Source organism: Barbus barbus, assembly GCF_936440315.1.
Source record: "Barbus barbus genome assembly, chromosome: 6".
NCBI lineage: Eukaryota > Metazoa > Chordata > Actinopteri > Cypriniformes > Cyprinidae > Barbus > Barbus barbus.
Genome location: NC_136734.1, coordinates 2,603,075 through 2,618,311, shown reverse-complemented (window position 1 = coordinate 2,618,311; position 15,237 = coordinate 2,603,075). Strand labels below are relative to the sequence as shown.

General features: G+C 39.0%; 1 protein-coding gene across 3 annotated transcripts in view; it reads left to right on the top strand.

Moving 5' to 3' along the window:
* Positions 1–13,815, top strand: part of LOC306871639 (multivesicular body subunit 12B-like) — a 33,189-nt gene extending 19,374 nt beyond the window's left edge. Inside the window, exons 7-11 of one of the 3 annotated variants that reach the window (XM_079419704.1) lie at positions 344–435; positions 2,610–2,665; positions 2,824–2,883; positions 3,923–5,132; positions 12,402–13,815. In XM_079419704.1, the coding sequence (XP_079275830.1) occupies positions 344–435; positions 2,610–2,665; positions 2,824–2,883; positions 3,923–4,009 (295 nt within the window). In that variant the 3' untranslated portion in view covers positions 4,010–5,132; positions 12,402–13,815. The remainder of the gene's footprint in view (positions 1–343; positions 436–2,609; positions 2,666–2,823; positions 2,884–3,922; positions 5,133–12,401) is intronic. The other 2 variants (XM_079419705.1, XM_079419706.1) reach the window with 2 other exon arrangements.
* The last annotated feature ends 1,422 nt before the right edge of the window (positions 13,816–15,237 follow it).

Below are 15,237 nucleotides of genomic sequence, written 5' to 3'. Positions count from 1 at the left end.
AAATATCAAAACTATTTTTGACTTTCTTTAAAGCACAACTGCTAAAAATAAAGCTTAAAAAACTAAAAACAATTCTGTATTTAAAGGTTCTAGCATCATCAGGCGAACAGTATGTTTCATTAGGATGTAGATCTCATCATGCAGCCTGTGAGGCTGAAACAGACACAAGCTTCAGTCTTCTTTAAGGTTGTCAGTCAGATGACAGATTGCTAATGACATTTGGTCTGAAAACAGCTGTGATGATACACAAACCGCAGTGAAAATAGTGAGGTCTGAGAAGGAAGATATGTTGAATATTTATTTGATTAAGTGATAATTGGTTTCCTTTTGTGTTTCTTTGCAGGCACATATCCATGACCCTGCCGGCATGTTTCAGAAAAAGCACAACCAGACCAGACTTTGAACACCAGAACTCCAACCTCTATGCCATCACTGGTACCAAAACCACACAAAACACACCTGACCCAAACTGAACACCTTCAAGATCACATGAACATTTAAGTAGAGAGGACTGTAACATAAAACCACCAATGAATGATTGTCTTAGAGGGGTGTCATCATCATTTGGGGAGGTCTGCAGCAGCGCTCACATGGACACTCTCGATAAAATTATTTAGGCTAAGCATCAGCATTCACAAACCACTGTTCACTGTTATTTTTAATAGAAAAGAATGCAACAAGCTCGTAATTACAACTTCATAAGTGGGAAATAGGAAGTTTCCGATAGCACATGAAGACAGCAGAGAATCGCTCTCGCTTAGCACAGTAGAGTGCATCGTTTTGTTAACTTTGTGGTTTATTATTTTGAGTCGTTTGAGTCATGTGGTGGCACACGGCCCTCTCACAATATATATACGCAATCATGCTGCGCGTATCAGAAGTTAGCACTCACACTCACTGATCTATATATAACTGAACCGCGCTGTGGCCCACCTCTTCCAACTGAGCCAGGGATGGCTAAACGAACCAGAGAGATCACACTAGTCAAACGAACCAGGCTTTGGGGGTCAAACGCGCTCGGGCACAGTAAAGATTGCATAGTGTACACCCTTATTCTCCCCGCATCCCGCACACACACATCTCTACCCACCCGCACTCGCCCTCGTCCATCAAGTGTTGTCCCGCACCGCACTCTGCTGCATTGGGTCCCGTGATAGTGCAGGTCTCTTATCGGACGGTGCCTGTTATAATGTCATGATCGAGGCTCTGGACTCTGAGCATAACTTGTTTTTATAAAAATGTTAATGCCCTGGAATTGGCAAATAGCTTTGGTGTTATATTTAATTTGATTACATTAATATTATAAGGTTAAGATTTATTTTTAACTGTTACTATGTAAAAGGAATACTGCTGGAAAAAAACACCTTATTTGTTTAAAGTGTTTGCAAGCTGAATGTTATTGCACTTTTGTTCAAATAGCCGTACTTTTAAATCAAAAAAGTGCACAATACACTACTTTAATCGCGATTTAAAAAATTTTAATTGTTGCACAGCACTATAAAATAGTAAAAAAAAAAAAAAAAGGACTTTGTTTTGTAGGTTTACTCTATAAGTTTGAGTTAGAAAAAATAAGCCCTGATATTATCTGCTTAATACTACTGTTCAAAAGTTTGGGTTAATGTTTTTTTTTTTTTTTAAGAAATAAAATCTTATTCAGCAAGGATGCATTAAATTGATCAAAAATCACAGCAAGGACTTTTATAGCTTGGAAAAGATCTCTGTTTCAAATAAATGCCTTTCATTTGAAGTTTCTATGCGTATAAGTAACCTGAAGAAAAAAAAAAAGGTGGTTTTTCTACAAAAACACGAAAAATTTCTACAAAAATACGAAACAGCAGCTGTTTCCAACATTTTATAATAATCAGAAATGTTTCTTGATCAGCAAATCAGCATAAGAATGATTTCTGAAGGATCATGTGACACTGAAGACTGGAGTAATGATGCTGAAAATACAGCTTTGATCGCAGGAATAAATTACATTTTAAAATATATTAAAACAAAAACAGTGATTTTAAGTGTAATTTAATTTTATTTATACTTTTTTTTGTGGATCAAATAAATGCAGTCTTGGTGAACCAAAAAGACTTCTTAAAAAAAAAAAAGAAAAAAAAAGGCAGATTTTCACCAACCCTAAATTTTGAACAGTGGTGTATTATATATCAGCTATATTGTGCATCTCTAGACTGCTTGACACGAGAGAGCACCTCACATTTGAGATGAAGGCCATTGCGTGTAATAATCCCATCGGTGCTCCAGTGACGTGTGGATTCATGACTGCTGTCGTTAGGGATGTAATAATAAACCCTTCTGGAGGTGGAATCTGTTTAAATATTCCAGATGGTGTTCAGTGATGAGTCCGAATATCTCTCCTTCTGTTCTGAGCTCTCGTTTCTTTCTACAACCTTCTTGTTTCTCACACATTTGTGGGAAAAAAAATGTCTCCGTTTAATTTTATTTACATTTATTAATTTAGCAGATGCTTTAATCCAAAGCCACTTACAAATAAGGAGATCGTTTTATTTCGTAGATGCAATTTTTGGCTTTTTGTGCAAGGCAAAATATATTATGTCTGGTGAACTCTGATTAATACTGACTTTTTGACTTTTCAGCTATGGATGGAGTGCCTTTCATGATTTCGGAGAAGTTTGCGTGTGCCTCCAGTGATGTGAGTCTGTTTTCAGCCAATCATGTGCTTCATATGAACTCCAATTAACCATACTATTAGATGTAGATTGTTTAGGTATTTTAAACCTAGCATAAGAACTGAAGTGGACATTGAGGAGGAGTTTGTGTTGTCAGTCTGACCGTCTCTGTGTGTTTCAGCTGCAGCAGGTGGATCTAATGGGCATCAGAATCAAATCACTTGCAGAGATTGAGAAGGAGGTGAGGATCTGTTGAGTTTCAACCATGACCAGTGGTACTTTGTTTGTTGCTTTTGTTTCCAAGCAGGTATTTTTGTTTTTCGAATTTGTGCTTTTCACATAATTTTATAAAAAGGACTAATCTAAATCTGATTGAATAAAGTCATATGAAATATCCCTTACATGCACATCAGTTAAATCAGTATTAATTTTCCTATTATCCACAGTCAGTTATAATTATATATCAAGTCAATTATATATTATATTATAATTATATTAAGGATAAAGGCCTGTTCACACCAAGAACCAAACCAATAATGTTAACTACAAATGTAAGATTTTAAAAAACTGATTTTTGGTGTCAACAGATGCACTATATTTTTGGTGGAAGAATTGTTTATTGTGATTATCAATAATATGTTTAATCATTTTATGTAAATAAAGAGGTATTAAAAATAAGTTCAGTTGAATTTCACATTATTATGTGTTTTTGTATGTTTATTATTCTCGTGATGCTCAGTAAACAAATCAGGATTGTTATAGTTAACTAAAACTAAAACCTTAAAACAACTTTAATAATAAATGTATTACAAGTTTTCTTGTAACTTAAAATAAAATAAATGTTAACTAAAATAAAATAAAATATAAAAAGCTTAAACTTATTTTAAACTAATTGCCAATGCAACGTTTATAGTACGTTTATAATGTTTTTAGTACTAAAGTAACTAAAATTAATAAACTATATAGACATTAAAAAAATAACAAAAACACAACAAAATGACAAAAATTATAAATGAAAGTGAAAAAATTAATTTCAGTGAACAAAAAACTATAATGGTATAATGATTTAGTGTCAGTCACACTAAAATAACATTAGAACATAATATATAATTTTCTATATTTGCCTAATTTGTATTTGGTATATAAATGATATTATGCTGAATTCAGCTTTAGATCGGTGGAATTGTGAGCTGTTTTTGACTGATCCACTAGAGGTCAGTGTGTGCTGTGACACTCTCTCTCAGATGGTGTTTAACCCTTTCTGTCTGTGTCTGTGTCAGTATGAATATAGTTTCCGGACGGAGCACAGCGCCGCGGCCCGTCTGCCGCCCAGTCCCACCAGAACATCTCTGGGCTCCGAGGCCTAACGCTCACGTGCCGGATGAAAGAGTTCTGGCTTCTGAAGACCTGATCTGAGCAGAGACTCATCCGCCTCTCTGAAAGTACAACTGAAACCTACTAGTTCAACGGAGGGAATAATAAGGATATTGTTGGCTTTTTTTGCATACAATTAACAAATATTACATGTGGTCGAGTTCAGTCTGTCTTAAGTTGATGCTGCTTTTACCTAAAGCGCTTTGGACATGAGCAAATCTCCATCGCTACAGTGATCAAATCAAAACCACTACCGTGTTTCTTTTGGTATGCGACAAGTATTGCATCTGAAGTTGCGTTCTGACTTATTCTGGCTGCTGGACTGAGATGCTGTTACCGCAATGACTTTATATGAAGGGTCACACTTGGATAAACCCTTCTTTGAGCCCCAGAGTCTGTGTTCGTGCGTCATGCATAGAGTTGGAAGAGGTTTTTTCGTTCTCTTACTCTGTTATATAGATGGCGGTGACTGCATGACTTCAGTTTGTTCTTTTGTTTGGAAATGGAGCCCAGTTAACTGCACTGTTACAGGACTTCTGAAACATTTCAATATTTTTGTGTTTGTCTGGAAAAAGAGATTAGAACAAAAACACTCCGACTCTGAACAAACCCTTGTACATAGACAAGCGATGTTTCGGGAATGCGTTGTTTTAGGTATTGTGTTTTTCCCTTTTTGTCTTTGTAACGTCTCTCTTGAACTGATCTCTCACTCCAGTCACTACTGCTTAAATTTTACTGAGATTTTACTCTCTTTCAGTCTCATGTTATGATGTTCAGTGGTGCTCAAGCACTTGGATAGTGTTTCTTCCATTTGTGGCTTCTGACATTTATGGTGGTATTTTTTTGAGACTTTTTTTTTTATATATAATAAACAAGTTAATATTTCCACAGTCATATTTCATCCCAAGATTTGAAGAAATAAGAAATCAAATTTTGCTTAGAAGACAAACAAATTGTAACCATAAAGATGTGAAATTTTCTTGAGATTGAAACGTATTTTACGCTCAAATACTCAATTCTGTAATACAAAAAAGTTCATGCCACTTATTTAAATCAATTCTGTAAAACAAAAAATATTTTTTTTATTACAGACTTTGTGATTTTAAATAATGTGCAGTATATCTATTCTGCCCTGGCAGTGGTGTTCCAAACCAAAGCGTTGACAGATAGTTAACAGAAATAAAGCACCATCACTCGTTCTTCCTGCGCACGAGATTAATACTTTACTTGATTTTCTTGTAAAACTAAAAAGAAATCACAAAGGTACAAATTACAAAATGATTACAAAATATCGTAAATAATATACAACTTCCATGTTTCTAAACATTCGCTAACATATTTAAACAACTAAATAAACAATCAAAGTGCGTTAGTGACGTGCACATATAAGCAATTGCACAGCTATGTTAGCATGTTAGCTATCAGATTACAATGGATTTCAGGACCGAACATCAATCTTTTAAACATGTCAATATTGACCCTTTTTCATCAAACTAAAACAAAGGAAATATTACAGGTGTTTTCAAAATAAAATTAGTGACTTACGGTCGTATCTACCACAAAGCCTGAAAGCAAACAACAACGCGTCCCTAGATGCCGATCACAGTCTCTCCTTATTAACTTTTTAAACTTCCGGTTACGTTCTAGAGAAGTGCAATAACATTTTTTACCACTAGATGTCACAAACGGACCTCTTAAATAAATCAAAGCACAGCTTACAAAAATGAAACATACATTATACAGAACACTCCCCGTCTGGTATGTCTTAAGTTATACCACTATGCATCTTGATTGCCAGATAAAAGTAAGGTTATGTCACATATAGGTCTTAAGTACTCTTTGATGACCCCTTGCTTTGCAGTCTTCACCATGACCTTACGAATTTTCCCATCAGATGAGGCTACAGTCTTTGTTATGAGACCAGTTGGCCACTCACTGCGCTTAGCTTCCCCATCCTTCAACAGAACAAGGTCTCCTTCTTGAACATTCTCTCTCTCCTCCGTCCATTTCCTTCTGGATTGTAAGGTGGACAAGTACTCCTGCTTCCATCGCTTCCAGAATGAATCCGCTAACATCTGGACTTGTCGCCACTGACTTTTGTGCAGGTGACCAAACTCAAAGTTTCCTGGTGGAGCTGGAGCAACACTTGCTTTCTGAGTTAAGAGCATCGCTGGTGAGAGAACTTCTGGCATACCTGCATCTGTTGAAATTGGGGTTAAAGGACGGGAATTCATAATGGCCATGACTTCTGCCATTAAAGTTGTTAAGACCTCATGAGTGAGTCTTGTGGGAGTTTTCATCAAAAGCGCCTCCAGAATACGTCTGGCTATCCCGATCATCCTTTCCCACACCCCTCCCATATGAGAGGAGTGTGGAGCGTTGAATGTCCAGGTGCAGCTTTGATTCCGCAAGAAGCCTTTCAGCTCTGAGTTGCTACTGTCGATTTGAAGTTCTTTCACTGCTCCAACAAAATTCGTCCCCCTGTCTGAACGAAAATGCTTCACTGGCCCTCTGACAGCCAAAAAACGTCTCAAAGCACAAATAAAGCTTGATGCTGATAGGGACTCCATAACCTCCAAGTGAACTGCCCTGGTACTCAAGCAGCTAAATATGACGACCCATCGCTTGTTTTCAATGCTGTGTCCTCTTGTCTTGCGTGTCGCCACAGTGAAAGGTCCGAAGACATCAAGACCTGTGTATGTGAAGGGTGGATCTACAGAAACCCTGTCTGGGGGCAAAGCCGACATCTTCTGACTCTCCATCTTACCTCTCAGCTTCTTGCATAGCACACATTTGTGGATGATATTTGAAACAAGTCTTTTGCAGCTGACAATCCACAATCCAGCACTACGTATTGCGCCCTCCGTAAAATGACGGCCTTGATGAGCCACTTGATCATGATAATGCTGAATTAATAGATCAGTCACATGATGGTTGGGCGGAAGTATCAAGGGATGCTTCTCTGGATCTGAGATGTCAGCATAGTGAATGCGACCCCCAACTCTTAACAGACCTTCCTCGTCCACAAAAGGGTCAAGTCTTAGGAGTGTGCTACGCTGCGAGATTTTACCATATTTGACCAGACTCTCAAACTCCTCTCTGTACACTTCTCGCTGTACAGTTTTAATTATAGTCGACTTAGCTTGTGATGTTTCTACATCTGAAGTCTTTGCACACCAATGCCACTTTCGACAGAGACTGTTAGGTAGAGATTGTGAGAAAGATTTTGCGATGTGAGTAAGAGTAGTGACAGCTCTCACCAAAGATCTCCATCTCGAGAAACGTTGGAATCTGCTTGAGTCTAAAGACTGCTCAGTAATGCCAGTTGCCAGGGCGTTCACTTGAGGGCGAATTTCAACATCCTCTTCTGATTGGACAAGTCCATAGGATTCCTCCGAGCTACATCCTATAGGACGATATTTCCTAAGGAACTCTGGACCTGAAAACCAGTTGGTAAGAGGTAAGTGGGCTACTGTCATGAACCTGGTGGCATGATCTGCTGGATTCTGCTCAGAACAGATGTGGTGCCATTGACTAGGTTCTGTGGCTTTCCTTATGCGTGCAACTCTATTAGCCACGTACATATAGAATCTGCGTGTTACATTGTGAAGGTAACCAAGCACTATGCGACTATCAGTATAAAAATGGATGTTGTGAAGCTCCAGGTCAATTTCTCCTTTTATGAGTTCCATCAACTCTACAGCCATCACCGCTGCGCATAACTCAAGGCGCGGAACAGTATGCGCTGGAAAGGGGGCTAACTTGGATCTTCCCATTACGAACCCCACATGAGGCTGTCCATTCAAGTCTATAACTCGAAGGTATGCTACCGCAGCAATGGCTAAAGTAGAAGCATCCGAGAAGATACACAGCTCTCGAAGTTGAGCTCCACACACTGAGGTTGGGACATAAGCTCTGGGTATCTGCAATCGATCAAGTTCTGCCAAAGATGAAGTCCATGCCTTCCATGGACCTTCTTTGTCTGATGGAAGAACGGTGTCCCAATCCTCCTGGATTGTTGAAAGTTCCCTCACTAGAGCTTTGCCTTGCATAGTGATTGGACAGACAAACCCGAGAGGATCATATAAACTATTGACGGTGGAAAGGATCCCTCTTCGGGTAAAGGGTTTGCAATCCTGTGAAGCTTTAAATGTAAAGCAGTCTGTCTTGAGGTTCCAACTTATACCAAGGCTGCGTTGGAGAGGTATTGTGTCTTTACTGAAATCCAGGTCTTTGAGATCTTTGGCTCTTTCGCTAGATGGAAAAGCTTCCATCACCGAAGCACCGTTGGAAGCCACTTTATGCAGATTCAAGCTTGACTTCAATAGCATTGCCTGTGTGCGCTTTAGGAGATCAATGGCTTCTCTTTCGGTAGGGACAGATGTTATACCATCGTCTACATAGAAGCTGCGCAACACAAAGTTCTTAGCGTCCGTTCCGCACTCCGCTTCGCCGAGTTTTGCTGCTTGTCTCAGGGCATATATTGCGACTGCTGGCGACGGACTATTGCCAAAGACGTGTACGGTCATTCGGTAATCAATTATCTCCTTTTCTGCACAGTTGTCCTTGTGCCAAAGGAAGCGAAGATAGTTGCGATGTTGCTCTTTTACTTTGAAACAATAGAACATTCGTTCTATGTCTGCCATCACAGCCACTTTCTCCCTACGGAAGCGCAAGAGCACACCCAAAAGTGTATTATTGAGGTCAGGACCGCTCAGTAAAACATCATTGAGGGAAACCCCCCCGAACTGGGCGCTCGAATCAAAAACCACCCTAATTTTATCAGGTTTGTGGGGGTGGTAAACACCGAAAATCGGCAAATACCAACATTCTTCCCCCGATTGCAAGGGTGGGGCTAGTTCTGCTTGTTTATCCTCAATCACCTTTTGCATGAAGTCAAAGAAATGTGTTTTCATTACTGGTTTCTTTGAGAGAGTGCGCTGTAAAGAGCTTAGCCTCTGCATAGCTTGCTCTCTATTATTTGGGAGTTGAACCCTTGGAGAGCGGAATGGAAGTGGCGCCACCCAGTGGCTTTCCTTGTCCAGGTAAACCTCTTTGTTCATTATGTCTAGAAAGACTTTATCCTCCACAGACAGAGCTGCTTTATCATCTTCTGGAGAACTGAAGAACACATTCTCCTTCAAACTCTTTGAATACCTCTCATTAGATTTGAGAGAACATGGTGGGTCAGGTATGTATGACAAGAGAGGTGTCTCACCTCGTTCCACAACGTTAATGCCCTTCGTGCACAAAGAGAAGTATGAAGTTCGTCCATTGAGAAGTATGTTTGTCTTGTAAGTATTCACGCCGGATTGATGATGAATACCATCAAGACAAACTTCTCCCACTATCACCCAGCCCAGATCCAAGCGCTGTGCATACGGTGTGTTTTGGGGTCCATTGCGTTGTTCACGCACTTTGTGCACACTAAGAATATCTCGCCCCAACAGGAGAAGGATAGGAGCACCAAGATCTAAAGGCGGGATTTTATCTGACACCGCAGTGAGGTGGGGAAAATGCACAGCTACCTCAGGCGTAGGAATTTCAGATCTATCGTCTGGTAAGGTGTTACACTCTAGCAAGGGTGGAAGAGCAACTACTGTTTTCCCATCAAGCGACTCGACGGAGAATCCACTCACTTTCCTCCCCGCCGTAGACACTATGCCTGAACACGTCTTCAATGTGTAAGGGGAAGAACTGCTAACAACGTTGAACAGATCAAAAAACTCAGACTTCACCAAAGATCTATTACTCTGCTCATCCAGTACAGCATAAATGCGTTTGGCCTTCTCACGCTGATTAGAGGGATAAACTTTCACGAGACAGATCTTTGAACATGATTTGGGCTTACTAGAATCTCCGCAAATCTCTGTACACTTGTTGGTGACCTCTCCAGTGTCCTCACCTGTGTTATTCTCTGACTCCATAATTTGCTCTGCCTTTGACTCAGGCACTTCAACAGACCATGGAGCAGGTCCTGGATGCATGGCTGCAACATGTCGATCACTATTGCATTCTCGGCACTTAATCGACGCCTTACAGTCTCTTGCTACATGCTTAGTGGAAGCACAACATTTAAAACAGATAGACATTTCCCTCAGGTGTGCTTTCCTTTCATCCAAATGCTTGCCCCTGAATGTGCGACACTTGTGGAGTGGATGAGGTTTATTGTGCATAGTGCAGACCTTGTCTGGTTCTACATTTTTTTTTGAGGTTCTGTCTTGGTTTGATTGTGCAGCCATTATTTCAGTTTTCTTGACGAAGACAGAAGTTCTATTACTTGACCGGGCAGCTCCGTCAGTTTTCATGCTGTTCAAAGAGCCAGTTGAAGCGAGTGCAAAACTAGGATCGTTTCTAGTTCTTGCCTGTCTACTAACAAATTCAACAAAGAAGCTGAAAGGAGGAAAATATACGTTATGGTCTTCTTTGTATCTGGAACCTTGCGTTATCCATTTGTCTTGAAGACTGAATGGGAGTTTTTCTGCAATGGGGTTAACTCCTCTTGCTGTATCGAGGTAAGCAAGTCCAGGTAAACGGCCACTCTCTTTGGCGGACTGCAGCTCAAGCAGCAAATCTCCAAGGTCTCTTAGACGATGGGTGTCTTTGTTTGTGATGCGAGGGAAAGCGTCAAGTCTTTTTAACATTGCCTGCTCGATGACCTCTGGACATCCATAGCAGTCTTCCATGCGACGCCATATCACTCCAACTCCTACAGTAGGATTACTGACATAAACTGCTTTAATCCGTTTGGCATGACTGGAGGAATCAGGACCAAGCCATCTGACGAGAAGGTCAATCTCCTCCCTACTAGTTAAATTAAGTTCACTGGTTACAGCTTTAAAAGACGTTTTCCACGCCCAGTAATTTTCAGGGCAGTCATCAAATTGAAACAAGCCGGAACTAACCGTTTCTTTCCTAAGCAAATATGTAGTGAAGTCATTTGTGTGTGGCGGTGCTGGAGCAGAGCACCCAGCAGGTACTTGAGAGGATGGGTCTGATTCACGCAGTGTACATACATGCCTTTGACGCATAACCTCATCATCTCCATCAAATGGCTCAGTCTTAACTTGTGAAGGAGTTCCTTGGTGGCTATGTTGAACTGTGAGTTTCTGCCTCATAGGAACGGTCTCTGCATTAGACTTCTCTTTCTCCGTCGGAAAGAGGGAACTATGTGAGCCTGCAACATAACTCCGCGTCACATAACTAGAACTCTCACTTGCATGTTGTGGTTTAGAAGTCAGATCAGGAGCATTCAGTAGCTGAAAATGTGTCTGCACATACTTTCTGGTGCGTTCAGTTCTGTTGGAGACACACGAAAGTTTTTCCAGGTCGACATCTAGTCCATCTTCTCTGTGAATTGCAGCCTCATAAACTTCTGCTTCTGTAGATGCTGCTACAGCTTCTTTCTGAACTTTCAACACATACAGTTCAGCCTCAACCTCTGCTTTCCTCCGTGTCGTTTCAGCTAGTGTTTTTTGTTGATGCTCTTCTAGTTGAGCTCTCTCTTTCAACATGATGGCTTCCTTCTCTGCATAGGAGGCTTTTACCTTACACGCTGCCGCTATAGCTCTTGCTGTGGTAGCAGCGGCGCTAGCTGAAGATCTCTTAGACCGATGTGATCCGCCTGACCGTGATCTTATTTCCAAAGCTTGGTCAGCTTCCTCTGTTTTCTTGCAAGGCTGTGACTCGTCCATCCTGGTGCTACAGTGTAACTTGATAAGATTGTGCTTGCTTGTCTTCTCCCGTTGTGCAGTCGACCTTTTACTATTCTGCCCTGGCAGTGGTGTTCCAAACCAAAGCGTTGACAGATAGTTAACAGAAATAAAGCACCATCACTCGTTCTTCCTGCGCACGAGATTAATACTTTACTTGATTTTCTTGTAAAACTAAAAAGAAATCACAAAGGTACAAATTACAAAATGATTACAAAATATCGTAAATAATATACAACTTCCATGTTTCTAAACATTCGCTAACATATTTAAACAACTAAATAAACAATCAAAGTGCGTTAGTGACGTGCACATATAAGCAATTGCACAGCTATGTTAGCATGTTAGCTATCAGATTACAATGGATTTCAGGACCGAACATCAATCTTTTAAACATGTCAATATTGACCCTTTTTCATCAAACTAAAACAAAGGAAATATTACAGGTGTTTTCAAAATAAAATTAGTGACTTACGGTCGTATCTACCACAAAGCCTGAAAGCAAACAACAACGCGTCCCTAGATGCCGATCACAGTCTCTCCTTATTAACTTTTTAAACTTCCGGTTACGTTCTAGAGAAGTGCAATAACATTTTTTACCACTAGATGTCACAAACGGACCTCTTAAATAAATCAAAGCACAGCTTACAAAAATGAAACATACATTATACAGAACAATATCCATATCACATTAATTAAACTTTTGGTAACACTTTACTTAAAGCCTTTATGCGTAATGCATTATAAAGGTATTCATAATATACGTCGTAATGCATTATCTTTTCATAAATAATAATTAAAATGCGTTATTATATTTGCAGGTTTGTTCGTTATACTCATACAATGATTACAATTGTTGTAATCGTACAATACATTATAATGTGCATTTCGAGGATAATTAATGCATTACAACTACTTTTATAAGGCTTTAAAGTGATACCAGACATTTTTTTATTGCGGTAATGGGAAAATTAAAATGTTAAGATGCAAAAGAAAAAAAAAAGTGCAACTCTTTTGCTTTTTTTATGCAAAATTTTTCTCATTTCTTTCTTTTGATTTTCGGGGTGAGCTGAACATTTCTTGACCGTTTTCGTGAGATTCTGCTGAATGTACAGAACAAACGTTATCGTTAGCCGTTCAGTTTTAGTAAACCGTGCAGTCCAGAAGCAGTTCACACAGTGAAGTTTTGATTTATTGGTGCAAGTACAGTGTTATTTCAGAACGCCCTGCTGAAACGGCCATCTCAGGTGAAAGTGTTCAGCTTGGAAACATTAAAGACAGTCCATTCAGATGGTTTGACACCTTCACTGTGAGGCTTTAAGCAAACACTCAGATGAATTTTCATTTTCTTACAGTGTGGATTATAATGTTCAAGCAGCTATATTATTGTTACATGTTCTAACCACTATTTTGACTCTTTATTATGATTTTTATTTAAATTCTGTTTTTAAATCTGAAATTAACCACAAGTCTGATGTTCTCTTCATGTCTGTGGCAGTCAGTAGACTTTCAAAACTGATTTTTCCAGCATCAGTCAAGTCATTTAAAATCCAAGAATTTGTCTAACCTGTCTGGAAAACCAGTCCCAGGTTTATACATCTAGGAACCATAATTATAGTTTAACAACATATCTGAAGTTGTCCAAAATTACATGCTTATGTTGATGTCAGTTTTCATGTCATTCGTTTATTTAACTGAAAGTCCCATAGGAATGCATGCAGAGTTATGCTTTTTTTTCAACATTAAAATGAGGATTTGATTTGCTATTTCATTGTACTCGTTCATCTAATTATTTAATGATTTTATATGAAGACTAATTTAAGTGTTTAGGAATGTAGCTAGTGTGTTTCCCCAATATTTTTATGTTATATTGGGAATAGTGTTTGGTCACGCGATCAAATACAATAAAACATGTTTTACTGCGCAAATAAACGCCTGTTCCCAATTTTATAAACCGTTTAGTGTGTATCATCCAGTTCAAGTCATTGTTTTGCCTCTTGATGAACCTGCTGTGTGTTTGTCACATGCATTGTTAACTGATTTGAATTTTCTTTCTTGTATAAATGTGATTACCATTGTTGAATCCTGGTTGAATTTTGTGTTTTATTATTCTAAAAAAAAATCTGTGAACCCTTCAAGAGAAAACTCTTCACAGAGAGAAAAAAAAGGTTTGTTGTCAGATGCTGCTTTACGAAAGCTCCACCAAAATCTCTCTGTAACCATGTAATTTTCTTGAAATGATCTTTAAAGAAATAGTTTACCCAAAAATGAAAATTTGCTTAAAACTTACCATCAGGTTATCCAAGATGTAGATGAGTTTGTTTCTGCATCAGAGCAAATTTGGCAAAATTTAGTGTCATATTGCTCACCAATGGATGCTCTGCAGTGAATGGGTGCCGTCAAAATGAGAGTCAGCTGATAAAAACATCACAGTAATCCACACCACTCCAGTTCATCAGTTAACATCTTGTGAAGAGAAAAGCTGCATATTTGTAAGAAACAAATCCGTCATTGAGACGTTTTACTGTTGCTTCCAGCTAAAATATGGGTCCTCTATGGCTTTATCATTTTTCATAACTTTGTCCAATTAAAAAAATAATCTGCTCTGAATCTGAACAGCTCAAGTGCCATTTACAAATGAAAGCATTGAAAGAATTTTGATGTTACGAGGACAACAGGGATTGGACTTTATCACTGGATGAAGCATTATTTTGGATTATGGACTCGTATTTTGGCATTTTAAGGTTAAAATGTGTCAGTTTCATGTTAAAATGCCTTAATGTTGGATTTGTTTCTTTCAAACAGCTTTTGGCTTCACAATATGTTAACTGATGGACTGGAGTGGTGTATTATTTATGGATTATTGTGATGTTTTTATCAGATGTTTAGACTCTTATTCCGACGGCACCCATTCACTGCAGAGCATCCATTGGCGAGCAAGTGATGGAAGTTTCTTTGGCAGTATGGCACTTTCAAATTTTTGCATATAGCTCCACTGACAAATCTTACCCCTATTCGTAAGTGCAAGCGGGATGGTTTCGCCACAGAGTAATTCATGTTTACTGGAAATCTGCCTCTGTTTTGGCTTCACAAAAGCTCTGAGCTTCCCGTGGCCGTTTGACAAGTCACTTTATTTAGATCCAACATGCGTACCAAACCACAGGGAAACTTTCAAGACTTCAAGCATAAAATCCCCTCAAATGCTGCAGATGGGATTGGGCAATGTGTTACTGTTTGTGTGGCTTTTAATGACTTCTTAAGAGAATGAGAAGTTCAACAAGAAGCGCAGCAAAGCATGTTTATAGACAATGATTGAGCATTTAAGAAACCGCACAAAGGTTATTTAATTTTCTCTTTTAATTGTGACAGCAAGATGTTAAGTGTGCAAGCATCTCATTAACGTACCAAAAAGTTCCTTGCATAATATCTTTTTTTTTTTTTTCAGCTTTGAGTTTTTGTTTTTGAATTTCTACTTGAAAAATATGTAATATGTCCTGCAAATATCTTTA